This window comes from Ranitomeya variabilis, chromosome 3 (genome assembly GCF_051348905.1).
Source record: "Ranitomeya variabilis isolate aRanVar5 chromosome 3, aRanVar5.hap1, whole genome shotgun sequence".
Lineage (NCBI taxonomy): Eukaryota > Metazoa > Chordata > Amphibia > Anura > Dendrobatidae > Ranitomeya > Ranitomeya variabilis.
Genome location: NC_135234.1, coordinates 34,942,548 through 34,957,028, shown reverse-complemented (window position 1 = coordinate 34,957,028; position 14,481 = coordinate 34,942,548). Strand labels below are relative to the sequence as shown.

General features: G+C 44.7%; 1 protein-coding gene across 7 annotated transcripts in view; it reads left to right on the top strand.

The window, feature by feature from the left end:
- The window catches only part of GRIK1 (glutamate ionotropic receptor kainate type subunit 1), a 373,798-nt gene that overhangs the window by 283,056 nt on the left and 76,261 nt on the right, over positions 1–14,481 (top strand). For all 7 annotated transcript variants that reach the window (XM_077293958.1, XM_077293956.1, XM_077293959.1 and 4 more), the window contains 2 exons: positions 6,815–6,928; positions 12,869–13,072. In XM_077293958.1, coding sequence (XP_077150073.1) covers positions 6,815–6,928; positions 12,869–13,072 — 318 coding nt within the window. The remainder of the gene's footprint in view (positions 1–6,814; positions 6,929–12,868; positions 13,073–14,481) is intronic.

Genomic DNA, 14,481 nt, shown 5'->3' with positions numbered 1-14,481 from the left:
GTTTGCAGTCCGTGTGCCGTGCAGGGGACAGCGCTACAGTAAGCGCTGTCCCCCCCACATGGTGCTGAAGCCGCGATTCATATCTTCTGTGCAGCAGCGTTTGCTGCATAGAAGATATGAATAATAGTGTTTAAAAGAAAGATCTATCTGTCCGCCGCCCTCCCACCCCCTGTGCGCCCCCCCCGCTGTTCTGAAAATACTCACCCGCTTCCCTCGTTGGCTGTCGCTGCTTCCTGGTCTGGCCCCATCTTCTCCTGTATGCGGTCACGTGGGGCCGGTCATTTACAGTCATGAATAGGCGGCTCCACCCCTATGGGAGGTGGAGCCGCCTATTCATGACTGTAAATGAGCGCCCCCACGTGACCGCATACAGTAGAAGGAGCGGGTCGGACAGGAAGGAGCGACAGCCAACGAGGGAGCGGGTGAGTATTTTCTGAACAGCGGGGGGGCGCACAGGGGTTGGGAGGGCGGCGGACAGATAGATCTTTCTTTTAAACACTATTATTCATATCTTCTATGCAGCAAACGCTGCTGCACAGAAGATATGAATCGCAGCTTCAGCACGATGCAGGGGACAGCGCTAAACTTTAGCGCTGTCTCCTGCACGCTCCGTGTGGTACCCACTCGGCACACGGGCGGCACACGTGTGCCGCACGTATGGCCTACGTGAGCTCACGGGCACACGGACACGGATAACTCCGGTACCGATTTTTTCCGGTACCGGAATTATCTGGACGTGTGAGACTGCCCTAATGCAGTATATACAAGTTCTTCTCACTGAATTAGAATATCATCAAAAAGTTTATTTATTTCAGTTCTTCAATACAAAAACTGAAACTCACATATTATATAGAGTCATTACAAAACAGAGTGATCTATTTCAAGTGTTTATTTCTGTTAATGTTGATGATTATGGCTTGCAGCCAATGAAAACCCAAAAGTCATTATCTCAGTAAATTAGAATTAGAACACCAGCTTGAAAAATGATTTTAAAATCTGAAATGTTGGCCTCCTGAAATGTATGTATGCACTCAATACTTGGTCAGGGCTCCTTTTGCATCAATTACTGCATCAATGCGGCGTGGCATGGAGGCGATCAGCCTGTGGCACTGCTGAGGGGTTATGGAAGCCCAGGTTGCTTTGATAGCAGCCTTCAGCTCGTCTGCATTGTTGGGTCTGGTGTCTCTCATCTTCCTCTTGACAATACCCCATATATGGTCTAAGGGGTTAAGCTCAGGCACGTTTGCTGCCAATCAAGCACAGAGATACTGTTGTTTGTAAACCAGGTATTGGTACTTTCGGCAGTGTGGACAGGAGCCAAGTCCTGCTGGAGAATGACATTTCCATCTCCAAAAAGCTTGTAGGCAGAGGGAAGCATGAAGTGCTCTAACATTTCCTGGTAGACGGGTGCGCTGAATTTGGTCAAGATGACACACAGTGGACCTACACCAGCAGATGACATGGCTCCCCAAACCATCACTGATTGTGGAGACTTCACACTAGACCTCCAGCAGCTTGGATTGTGGCCTCTCCACTTTTCCTCCAGACTCTGGGACCTTGGTTTCCAAATAAAATGCAAAATTTACTATCATCCGAAAATAACACCTTGGACCACTGAGCAACAGTCCAGTTCTTTTTCTTCTTGGCCCAGGTAAGACGCTTCTGGCGTTGTCTATCGGTCATGAGTGGCCTGACACAAGGACTGCGACACTTGTAGCCCATGTCCAGGATACATCTATGTGTGGTGGCTCTTGAAGCAATGACTCCAGCAGCAGTCCACTCCTTGTGAATCTCACCCACATTTTTGAATGGCCTTTTCTTAACAATCCTTCCAAGGCTGCGGTTATCCCTGTTGCTTGTTCACCTTTTTCTACCACAATTTTTCCTTCCACTCAACCTTCCATTAATACCTTGGATACAGCACTCTGTTAACAGCCGGCGTCTTTAGTAATGACCTTTTGTGGCTTACCCTCCTTGTGGAGTGTGTCAATGACAGCCTTCTGGACATCTGTCAAGTCAGCAGTCTTCCCCATGATTGTGGAGCTACTGAAACAGACTAAGGGGCCTTTCAAACGCTTAGGAAGCCTTTGCAGGTGTTTTTTGTTAATCATTCTAATTTACTGAGATAATGACTTTTGGATTTTCATTGGCTGTAAGCCATAATCATCAACATTAACAGAAATAAACACTTGAAATAGATCACTCTGTGTGTAATGACTCTATATAATATGAGTTTCACTTTTTGTATCAAAGAACTGAAATAAATTAGCTTTTTGATGCTATTCTAATTTAGTGAGAATGACTTGTATGTAGAGTCTATATGGCAGTAATGCGGTATATAAGTACAGTCTGTATGGGCGGTAATGCAGTATATAAGTATAAGCAGATGTTAGGGCTAGCAGAACGCACCAAATAATTATAAGGATGGTATAAGGTGCGTTCGCAGCCCGGGGTCCACCGTGCAGAGATGGAACCTGCTGCTGAGTAATGACAGACTATATGGCGGTATAATGTGGATACACACATGGGTTAGCTTTACCCGGTATGAAGGAAGTGAACCCTGTTGCGTCACAGGGCCGCGGTACCGCACAAAGAGCACAAGCAAGGAGTCACAGAACTCTGCCCCAAGACTCAGGGAAAGAGTTCCTCTAGACCTCTTGCGCTCGACATCGCTACTGGGGTGTCAGAGATTAATAGAACTAAAAATGTACTGCACAAGAGTGCATGCAGTGCCACTCTGGCGGACACCACTAACCACCCAGAGTTGGGCCAGGAAAGCGCTCTATTAGCACATGGCGGTCACTTCTATCAGACGCTGTATTGTATGCTAGCTGTGCGGGATAGCACTGTCTGGCGCTAGGTAGCTTCCACCATTCGCGAGCAGGCAACGACACTAGGGATGGGAATAATTCGGAGCTTTCATCTATCGACAGGCATACATACACACACACGATAATAAATTTACCTTAGCGCGGCCATGCGAACCTTTTATAGTGTAAGCTCTCCGGGACCTTCCTAGTGGTCCAATAGGAGCTGCTACAGGACCTGAGCATGTGACCCCCAACCTCCAATGAGAGGTTGTCCCTTGGGCATGCTCAGAAGAAGAAAAGCATGACTTAGTCCCAGGGATGCCTGTTCGCCGCTGATCAGTACTGGTTACAGTGGTTGAGCCTGGAAGGACAGCAGTAACCAGCCACACAGTATCAGCTTGAGCCAGACGCTGGGACCGACATCTCTGCCGAGCAGGCTCCACTGCAGCTGGAGGAGAATGGGAGACCGCAGCGGAGGTGGTTTGAGATTCCCCTGTGCAGAGGCGGGAACTCGACACCTAACAGCAGAGGCCAATAATGGTAACGTGCAGGACAGGAAAAAAAATTATGATGATGATAAATAGCAATATTTTATTGCTCTGCTCGAACAGTCATTTTGTTCTGATAGCCTTCCTTAAATACAACACACTAGAAATACAGAAAACACCTAAAATGGGGTCACAATGAGCACATATCCTGCTGTAAGGAAGTAACAGCAATAGTGCATATACGTAACATGGGGAACTTAGTAAACACTGTTTTTGATAAGAATTAAAAAAAAGCGTAAAAGCCGTCCCACCAGCCCCGAGGTTTCACTGCTCGTTACTTACTTACATTTTGTTTCTATGTTAGGTTTTGTCTGTTTAATGGCCGGTGTGGACATGCTCCTACATGTTGCATGTACAGTGGGCAAAAAAAGTATTTAGCCAGCCACCAATTGTGCAAGTTTTCCCACTTAAAAAGACGAGAGAGGCCTGTAATTGACATCATAGGTGGACCACAACTATGAGAGTCAAAATGAGAAAACAAATCCAGAAAATCACCTTGTCTGTTTTGGCAAGATTTATTTTGCAAATTATGGTGGAAAATAAGTATTTGGCCACCTAAAAACTTGCAAGATTTCTGGCTCTCACAGACCTGTAACTTCTTCTTTAAGAGGCTCCTCTGTCCTCCACTCGTTACCGGTAATAGATGATAAATAGATAATAGGTAGATAATAGATGATATATTGATAGATAATAGATAGCACCAGAGCATGGAGGATAACACCTTTTCTGAGGACGATCGCTCATCACTAATAGGTAGGTCTACTTTTCACACATGGTGCTCCATATGTGTCCACCACCATCGATGACAGAGCAACTGACGCTGCGGTGATGGAAATTGAAATGACACCTCCATCTTGTCAGGCGATGGATTCATAAATGCACCATCTGACTGCCGTATATTATATACTTATTATTAATTCTTCACAGTCAATTTCTTACAGGACAAATTATCCCTTCGGTTTTTCTGATTGCTGACAGCTTCAGCAGAAGATGATTAATTTACCAGAGGAGGAGGATGAATATATATATATATATATATATATATATATATATATATATATATATATATATATATACATATATACATATATATATATATATATATTTTTTTTATTTATTTATTTATTTTTTTATCTCGAACACAAACCTGAATAATATTCTGAAGCCTGGAAGATACCTCCCCCCCAAAGGGTTGGTGATAAATTGATAAGTACTGGGGGTCAACAATCCCGAGAGCGGGGCTCTGTGTACCCCAATTTAAGCACATGCGCAGAATCTATGGGATTGACAGACACATCCCCGTCAGTACCAACGGCAAAGAATGGAGCCGTATGGCGTGTTCCCTTTTAAAGGGGGATTCTAGAGCCCCAATCTCTTGATCGTTCCCGGCATCAGTGGAACATGATTATCAAATATTCGGGATTATTCAATGTCGTAGAGAAGATGCGTAGGAAGGAATTGTCTAATCTGTTTTTCTTTCAGGTTCTTGTTTTGTAGATTTCCAAAATGGGGTTCAAGGGGGTAATGTTCCTGGGGAGTACCAAGCCAAGCCTGGCATGTCAGAGCGAGGAGATTTATAAGCCATGTATGCGCCTCTGGGAAATTGAATATGCAAATTGTCACTTTGAAGAAAAAATTTGCATACAAACTGGGGTTCAAATGTTGTTTGGATGAAAGGAAACGTCCTGTATTTTTAGCTGCAGTGTGTGAGAATATAATCTGTCATCGGGGCGGAGGATTATACAGGTAACCGCTGACGGAGTCTGACTCTGGTGTGAAATCATATCGCTTTAGCTACTTTCGCCTTTACTCCAATTATTGCGGTGGCTTTCTGGCATCTGCCAAAATTCCTGTTTTTTATGAAAAATCAAATGTTGTAAAATCACAATAGTAAGTGGAGGAGGAACTGGAGCAGCCGTCCTTACCGGACGAGTTATATATTAAGATGTTTGTGCGACACATTGTAACTTCCAAAAAGTGACTTTACCACTCAAGACCCATTATATGTGCGGCGCTACTATTTTACGGTCTATCTATAAATCTGTCTCCAAATCAAAAAGTACAGCAGCAGAGTTATATGCAAATATTGGGTGCATAAAATATTCACAATGTTATTGTTATATAGATAAAATGAGGTACTTGGCTCACAAAATGGCCAATTTGTATGTGCCGCATGCTCTTTATATGAGGAGTGCAGATACACATCTCATGTCCCTTTAAGTAATTCATTCCTTTGTTTCTACCTTCTTTCCCTTTCCTTTCTTCATTCCTTCCCACCTTCTCTTCTTTCCTTCATTTTTTCCCTTACAATGTTTTTTCCCCTCTTTCCTTCCCTCCCTCTCCACTTTCTTCCTTTCATTTCCATCCTTTCTTCCCTTCCTTCCCTTATTCCTTCCCTCTTTCCTTTTCATCCCACTTTCTTCTCTTTTTTTATTCTGTGCTTCACTCCTTTTTCTTTCATTCCCTCCTTTCCTCCACCCTTCCTTTCTTCCCATCTTCCTTCCGTTCTTCCCTCATTCCTTGCTTCCTTTGCTTCCGTTTCTTTCCTAGTTTCTTCATTCCCTTTTTTCATCTCTCCCCTCTATCTTTCTTCCCTTTTTAATTCCGTCCTTCACTTCTTCTCTTCCTTCCTTCACTATTAAATACCTTTTCTCCTTCCTCACCACCTTTTTCCCCTCTATCCTCCACTTCCTTCCCTTATTCCTCCTTTTTCTCCTTCCTACCTTCCCTTTTTCCTTCTCTCCCCATTATCTTTCTTCCCTCTTTTATTCCTTTTTTTCTTGTATCCTTCCTTCCTTTTTTCCTTCATTCCCTCCTTTCCTCCACGTGCCCTTTCTCCTTTCTTTCCTTTATTCCTTCCTTTTTTACTTCCTTTTTCGCCTTTCTTCCTTTTCTCCTTCCTTCTGTTTTTCCTTCTGTCCTCATTATTTTTTATATCTCATTACCCTTTTTATTCTGTCTTTCCTTCCTTTTTTCCATCATTCCCTCCTTTCCTCCACCCGCCATTTCTCCCTTCCTTCCCTTATTCCTTCCTTTTCTCATTCCTTCTCTTTTTCCTTCTCTTCCCATTATCTTTCTTCCTTTTTTTATTCCATCCTTCCTTCCTTTTTTTCCATTATTCCCTCTTTTCCTCCACCTGCCCTTTCTTTCTTTCCATGCTTCCTTTTTTCCGGCATTCCCTCCTTTCCTCCACCCACCCTTTCTTACCTTTCTTTCTTCCTTCCTTCCTTCCTTCCTTCCTTCCTTCCTTCCTTCCTTCCTTCCTTCCTTCCTTCCTTCCTTCCTCATTCCCTACTTCCCTTCCATCAATTCCATCCTTCCTTCCCTCCCCTTCTTCCACCCCTCCCTCCTTTCTTTTCATATCTATCTTTCCATGTATGTGTTTTCTAATTATTTTTGTAGATATCCTAAATGTTTTAAGATTAAGCTTCTCATCTCACAATTTCTACATTGCAGATTGGGGTTTGGAACTCAAACATTGGCCTTAATATGACTGATGGCACGAAAGACAAATCCACAAATATAACGGACTCGCTAGCCAACCGGACACTTATAGTCACCACCATCTTGGTAAGTAAAAAAAATACTTTCTTCTGTCTTGGCCGAGATATTTAGATACAGGACTAAGACCGGAATATTAATCTTTGCCCCAAATGAAGGAAAACCTAGCTCTGACCCTCGTCTTCACCATGACGTAGTAGACAGTTAATAGCCTCAATCGATGGCGGAGGAGAACAGCGTCCTCCATATCCAGGGAAATCCAATTATAAACTAATAAAGATAATTACATTCATATCTGTTCCAGCGAATCATTGATCCAGTCCAATGACTGGAATTAATAAAATGAGGATTGACAGTTCCTTAAAGAATATTAAAAGCCATCAGTCACTATAGACCCATGTGAGCAGAGGACAATAATATTATTATTATTATTTATTGTTATAGCGCCATTTATTCCATGGCGCTTTACATGGGAGGAGGGGTATACATAATGAAAACAAGTACAATAATCTTAAACAATACAAGTCATAACTGGTAAAGGAGGAGAGAGGACCCTGCCCGCGAAGGCTCACAATCTACAAGGGATGGGTGAGGATACAATACGTGAGGGTAGAGCTGGTCATGCAGCGGTTTGGTTGATCGGTAATTACTGCAGGTTGTAGGTTTGTCGGAAGAGGTGGGTCTTCAGGTTCTTTTTGAAGGTTTCGATGGTAGGCGAGAGTCTGATGTGTTGTGGTAGAGGGTTCCAGAGTAGGGGTGATACGCGAGAGAAATCTTGTATACGATTGTGGGAAGAGGAGATAAGAGGGGAGTAGAGAAGGAGATCTTGTGAGGATCGGAGGTTGCGTGTAGGTAAGACGTGTAGGGAGACGAGGTCACAGATGTATGGAGGAGACAGGTTGTGGATGGCTTTGTACGTCATGGTTAGGGTTTTGTAGTGGAGTCTCTGTGCAATGGGGAGCCAGTGAAGGGATTGACAGAGGGGAGAGGCTGGGGAATAGCGGGGGGACAGGTGGATTAGTCGGGCAGCAGAGTTTAGAATAGATTGGAGGGATGCGAGAGTGTTAGAGGGGAGGCCACAGAGCACGAGGTTGCAGTAGTCAAGGCGAGAGATGATGAGGGCATGGACTAGGGTTTTTGCAGATTCTTGGTTGAGGAATGTACGGATTCGTGAAATATTTTTGAGTTGAAGTCAGCAGGAAGTGGAAAGGGCTTGGATATGTGGTTTGAAGGAGAGATTAGCGTCAAGGATTACCCCGAGGCAGCGAGCTTGTGGGACTGGGGAGAGTAGGCAGCCGTTTACTGTAATGGATAGGTTCGTTGGGGGGGTCGCGTGAGATGGGGAAAGATGATGAATTCTGTTTTGTCCATGTTAAGTTTCAGAAATCTAGCGGAGAAGAAGGATGAAATAGTGGGCAGACATTGAGGGATTCAGGTTAGTAGGGAGGTGATATCTGGTCCAGAGATGTAGATCTGTGTGTCATCAGCATAGAGGAGATACTGAAAACCATGAGATTCTATGAGCTGTCCCAGGCCAAAGGTGTAAATGGAGAAGAGCAGGGGCCCAAGGACTGAACCTTTTGGGACTCCGACAGATAGGGGGCGAGGTGAGGAGGTGGTGTGTGTGAGTGGGAGACGTCTGTTAGGTATGATGAGATCCAGGGTAGGGCCAAGTCTGTGATGCCAAGGGATGAGAGGGTCTGTAATAATAGGGAATGGTCCACTGTGTCAAAGGCAGCCGACAGGTCGAGGAGGAGGAGGACAGAGTAGTGTCGCTTGCTCTTGGCGGTTAAGAGGTCATTGGTGACCTTAGTTAGGGCAGTTTCAGTGGAATGGTGTGACCAGAAGCCAGATTGTAAGCGGTCAAAGAGGGAGCAAGAAGAGAGATGGGAGGACAGTTCAAGGTAGACGTGTTGTTCCAGTAGTTTGGAGGCATAAGGGAGAAGTGATATAGGGCGATAGCTAGATACAGAGGATGGGTCAAGAGAGGGCTTTTTGAGGATAGCTGTGATGGAGGCATGTTTAAAGCTTGAGGGGAAAACACCAGTTGTTAGTGATAGGTTGAAGAGATGGGTTAGGGTTGGGATGAAGACTGTGGTGAGGTTTGGGATGAAGTGGGATGGAGTGGGTCAAGTGCACAGGTGGTGAGATGCGATTTTGAGAGTAGAGTGGAGAGTTGATCTTCTGTAATGGTGGAGAAGTTGGTTTTGAAGGTGGAGGGCTGGGAAGTCGGGAGGAAGGGCTCTGGGGGTTGTTGACCAAAACTGTTTCAATCTTCTGCTTGAAAAATGAGGCAAAGTCTTCAGCTGATATAAGTGGGGAGGGAGGAGGTGCTGGGGGACGGAGGAGAGAATTGAAGGTGTTGAATAACTGTTTAGGGTTGTGAGACAGGGAGGATATGAGAGATGAGAAGTAGGTCTGTTTAGCTGTGGCGAGTGTGGTCTTGAAAGTAGTGAGGGACTGTTTGAATGCGATGAAGTGCTCATTGGAGTGGGATCTTTTCCATCTGCGCTCAGCAGCCCTGGAAGCTCGCCTCAGTTCTTTGGTCAGGCTGGTGTGCCAGGGTTGTCTGTTGATTTTGCGAGCTTTGGTATGTGTAAGTGGGGCAGCAGATTCCAAAGCTACAGCTATTGTGGTGTTATATAGAGTGGCAGCGTCATCCGCATTGTGTAAGGAACTTATGTCTGTGAGAGGTAGGAGGGATTCAGAGAATGAATGTAGGTCAAGATGTTTAAGATTTCTGCGAGGGTGTGAAAGTTTGTGGGGTGGGGATTGTAGACGTGGAGTGGAGAGGGAAGAGAATGTGAGAAGGTTGTGGTCAGAGAGAGGAAGAGGTGAGTTAGAGAGGTTAGATAGGGAGCACAGGCGGGTGAAGATGAGGTCCAGTGTGTGACCATCTGTGTGAGTGGCTGCAGAAGACCATTGAGTGAGGCCGAAAGAGGAAGTGAGAGAAGTTTAGTGGCAGCTGAGAGGGAAGTGTCAATGGGGATGTTGAAGTTGCCCATGATGATAGTGGGGATGTCCGCGGAAAGGAAATGAAGTAGCCAGGTGGTGAAGTGGTCAAAGAAGGTGGTGGCTGGCCCTGGGGGGCGGTAAATGACAGCCAGTTGGAGGTTGGAGGGGGAGTAGATGCGCATAGAGTGCACCTCAAAGGAAGGGAGGGTAACGGAGGGTGGCAGTGGGATTGGGGTGAAGGAGCAGTTATCTGACAGGAGAAAACCAACTCCTCCACCATGTTTGCTGCTGGGGCGGGGTGTGTGAGAAAGGTGGAAGCCACCGTAAGAGAGTGCAGCAGGGGAGGCTGTGTCAGAAGGGGTGAGCCAGGTTTCGGTGATGGCGAGGAATGAAAGTTTGGTAGTAACAAAAAGATCATGGATGTAGGAAAGCTTGTAGCAGACAGAGCGAGCGTTCCACAGAGCTCCTGTTAGTGGGACTGGGGAAGCGGGGGCTGGGCGAATGGGTATAAGGTTAGAGAAGTTACGGAAGTTTGTGATAGAGCATGGATGGGAGGTCCAGGATTTGGAGAGATATCACAAGCAGTGAGAAGGAGCAGAGAAAGTGTTAGCAGGTGGGAGCAGGAGAGGGCATGAGGTCGCTGTCTGTGTTTGGAGGCAGAGGATTGTATGTTAAGGAACAGTTCTGAGGAGGAGGTGAGATGGATGGGGAGGATTGAAGCAGAGATAAACAGTTCCTTACTTGGTGTGGGGATTAGGGGAGTTAGCAGAAAGTGAAGGATTATAGGGATGAAAGTGAAAACAAACAGAAACATTGTTTACAGTGACTTGCCAGTTACCTTCAGTTCCCTTCAGGTTCAATTCAGGTTTTAATTCTACTGTTATCTACACACTTTTAGGACACACTTCAAGGAATCACACTGCAGACTCAAGTCATTGCAGACTTGTGCTATGCAATATATGTAAAACTGAGTGCGTTCAGGTGTGAAGCAGAGAGGAGTGGTCTCTGCTCATCTTGGTCAGAGAATTAAGGGTGGACCAGATGCATACAATCAAGCCTGAGTAAACAAGGTCATAAATAACACTGTAAGCTGGGGTTAGCTGAAAGGCATACCATGAGAATGCTAGGAGCATAGGAAAGTCTGTGTGAAAAGCTGGTTGATGTACTATGTGCACTTCATAGACAGACAGCAGGAGAGCTGGGTGGATGAACATACCATGAGAATGCTAGGAGCAGAGGAAAGTCTGTGTGCAAAGCTAGAAAGATATGTTCACAGTATGGGCATAGCCATCAGGGCCTGAGGTTCAGTGGCTGGTGTGGGGTCCGGCAACTAAAGGAGACCCCATCTCCACTCAAAGATGAAGAGCAATTCGTAATGACCATGAATGATGAAAGACGAGAGTGAGAAGATGAATGTCGGTCACTATGAGATCAAAGAAATCAGGAAAAACATTAGAAATGAGTGCCAATAAAACCTTACAGGTCCCCATGGACCATAGAGACGTTTTGAATTTTTGTATATGACCACTTAGTTATTTATTAGGTCCATGGTCAAAATATGGTTCCAAACTTATTTAGATGAAGTAGACCCTTATGGTTTCAAATGATCATTTGACCAATCGTTATCTCGCCTAACTCCTCCATGTGCAGAAACGAAGCTCCTGGGTCTCTGAGAGAGCCGCTGTCAGACTTTTCTGGCAATAGCTGATCTCTGCACCCAACTAAAGGATAGGCCATTGAAATTCCGAGGGTCGGATCCTTTTTGGAGGTGGCCCGATAGACATAAGTTAGTCTGCCGATCACCTTGAAATCCATGTCTAAGTTTTATCGGAGCCCTAAAGCAAACACCTAGATCTTGAATAATTTATTTGATTATGTCTAGCAAGGCTAGAAAGGAGCATCTCCTCCAATTACCACTGCTTTACTTATTCTAGAACAGTTTTTCATTTTTTTCTGTGCCCCTCCATTCCAAAGTTATGCCCCCAAGAAATAAAAATGCATATTTTCACTTGATCCAACTGGGCTTAAACCACAGAACTTCTTTGTGGGCGTTTGCTTTTTCTCCTCTGATGCTGGCCAATCAAAACATGGCCGTGCACCCAGAGAGGTTCTGTGGAATACGCCCTTTTGGCTGAGTGGAACATTTTCACCTTTATTACCGGGGAACATAACTTTGGAAGAGGGGCACAGAAGAAAAATGAAAACTGTTCCAAAATCAGTAGAGCAGTGCCAATCGGAGGAGGTACAATTCAGTGAAAGGTGCTCTTTAAAGGGATTGACCTTGACTTCTAGGCTTGCCATCTCTCCTCAGTGGTATTTAGTGAAGTAGTAGTGTTATGGAAACTCTGCATTTGGATGTTATTTGGGCATTAAAAACTGTATTACTTGGACCCTGAATTTTATTGGCATATTTTGGCATTGTATGGTAGGTGATGAGCCATTTACTTTCCGATGGACCTTAGAGATATTCCAACTTTTGCTATATGACCTCTTGGTTGTTTCTCAAAATGTGGTTCCAAATTTATTTTTGGATTGTATTGGGTTCCTTGGTCTTCTTGTCTTCAGGTTGCCCACAATAGATGAAGTAGACACCTATGTTTTGGCCAAGAGCTATCTCTCCGTCTCCCCCATGCACAGGAATGCTAGGCTCAGCGTTGACCCACTGATAGAACCTCCACAGATCATCATAACTGGGAAAATTCCCCACTGGTTCTCCTCTGACTGAAAAACTATGGCCTTGAGGAGAAAATTGAGGCAGCATGTCAGACTTGTGATCTGTTGTTCTATTGAAAGTCTATGGTACTGAAGATACGAAGGTAGCCGAGTGCTGTGCTGCCTTCATCAGTGCCGCAGAGTTGAACAGAGAGGCAGGCACTTCATTCACCAGAGCCCCTGTTATGGTGATCGGAGGAGCGTCCCAGTATTGAGACTTCCACCAGTCTTGTTATCATCAGGATAGGTGAATGATGAAAACTTGTTTAGACTGGAATACCCCTTTAATCATATACCATTCCTGCTACCTGACATAACAGTGCCTCATATTTATCCTTGTAGGAGGATCCCTACGTCATGTACAAGAAGTCTGACAAGCCATTGTACGGAAATGACAGATTCGAGGGCTACTGCTTGGATTTACTCAAGGAACTCTCCAACATCCTGGGCTTTATATATGAAGTCAGACTAGTAGCAGACGGAAAATACGGGGCACAGAATGACAAAGGGGAGTGGAATGGAATGGTCCGAGAGCTCATTGATCATGTAAGACCTGACTCATGCCGAGAGGAGACTGTCATGTATTACTATCTCAATCCATCATTACAACCTCGTCGGGTTTGCCGGCGTGATCAATTCTCATTAAGTTTTCCATGTAATGTCTGCGGACTGGGAAAACTAAGTCCTCCAGTAAATACTACTCCAAAGAACTGCTTCAAAATAAAAAGGCCGTATATTTAATGACGGGGATATAGATGACACCCGGCTGACAATTGGCACCGTCATTCATCATCTGTATGACATCTTGTGCTGATGCTTCCAATATCAGAAGACCAGCTAGATTTTATGAGACTCGTTTCGTAGAGATACAGAGAGTGGCGGAGCATAATTTGGTCATGGTGGCACCTCGCCCGTAGGCTTACACGCTTCACCCGAGCAGACTGCTTCAAAGGAAGCTCTCAGGACTTGGCTGGGCCTGCTCGTTAGTCAGCAGGGTCCTGGGATTTTCTCTGTGATTGTGGATGGGTGGGCACTGTGCCAAGCAGCAGAAGAAACTGACTGGCAAAGTGATGATACCGCTACATGCACAGTCCTCACCCTCTGGCCCTACAGCCCGCAGCCGTCACAGAAGAGAAAGATAGACTGGTAACGAATATCTAGGTCATACGGCCGGTAGAGAGAAGGTACTGTATTGGCTAATGGATAATGAATCATGTATAAACCGATAGTTAGTAAATCACTGGATTAGGTAACTAACGGAGACTGGCAGCTCAGTTAACAAACCACTTGGACACCAGGGTTTTGAGATATTAAATAATGGACACTAGCAGCTGGGTTACTAAACTTCTGGACACCATGGACTAAGGCACAAAAACTATGGTCACCATCCGCTTGGTTACTAGATTTTATTTATTTTCTTGCTGATTGTGAACTACGGTAGAAATTTAAAGGGGTTTTCCCGTAAAAAAAAAAAAAAGTTCATTTTACTCAATAGATCTTGGAATAATAATAACTTTCACAATTGGATGTGCTTAAATAAAATGTTCCTGTGCTGAGATAATCTTATACATGTGCCCCTGCTGTGTACTGTGTAATGGCTGTGTTTGACTGTACAGGACCATGGTCTGATCATACCACAGCTCCTGGGCAGGGGAGGAAGCAAAAGAGTATACAGACATTACAGCAGGCGATCACAATGATTGTATTTGTGAGATATAACATTTCCCTGCCTGTTTTTAAACCATGTTTTACTTCAAAGAAAGAATCATTTGGATCCCATACTTTCCTGTCTGTACACTCTCTTTTGCTTCCCCCCCCCTGCCCAGGAGCTGTGGTATGATCAGACCATCAGACCTTATTCCTGTACGGTCAGACACAGCCATTACAAAGTACACAGTAGGAGAACATTTATAAGATTATCTCAGCACAGGAACATTTTATTTAAACACATCCAA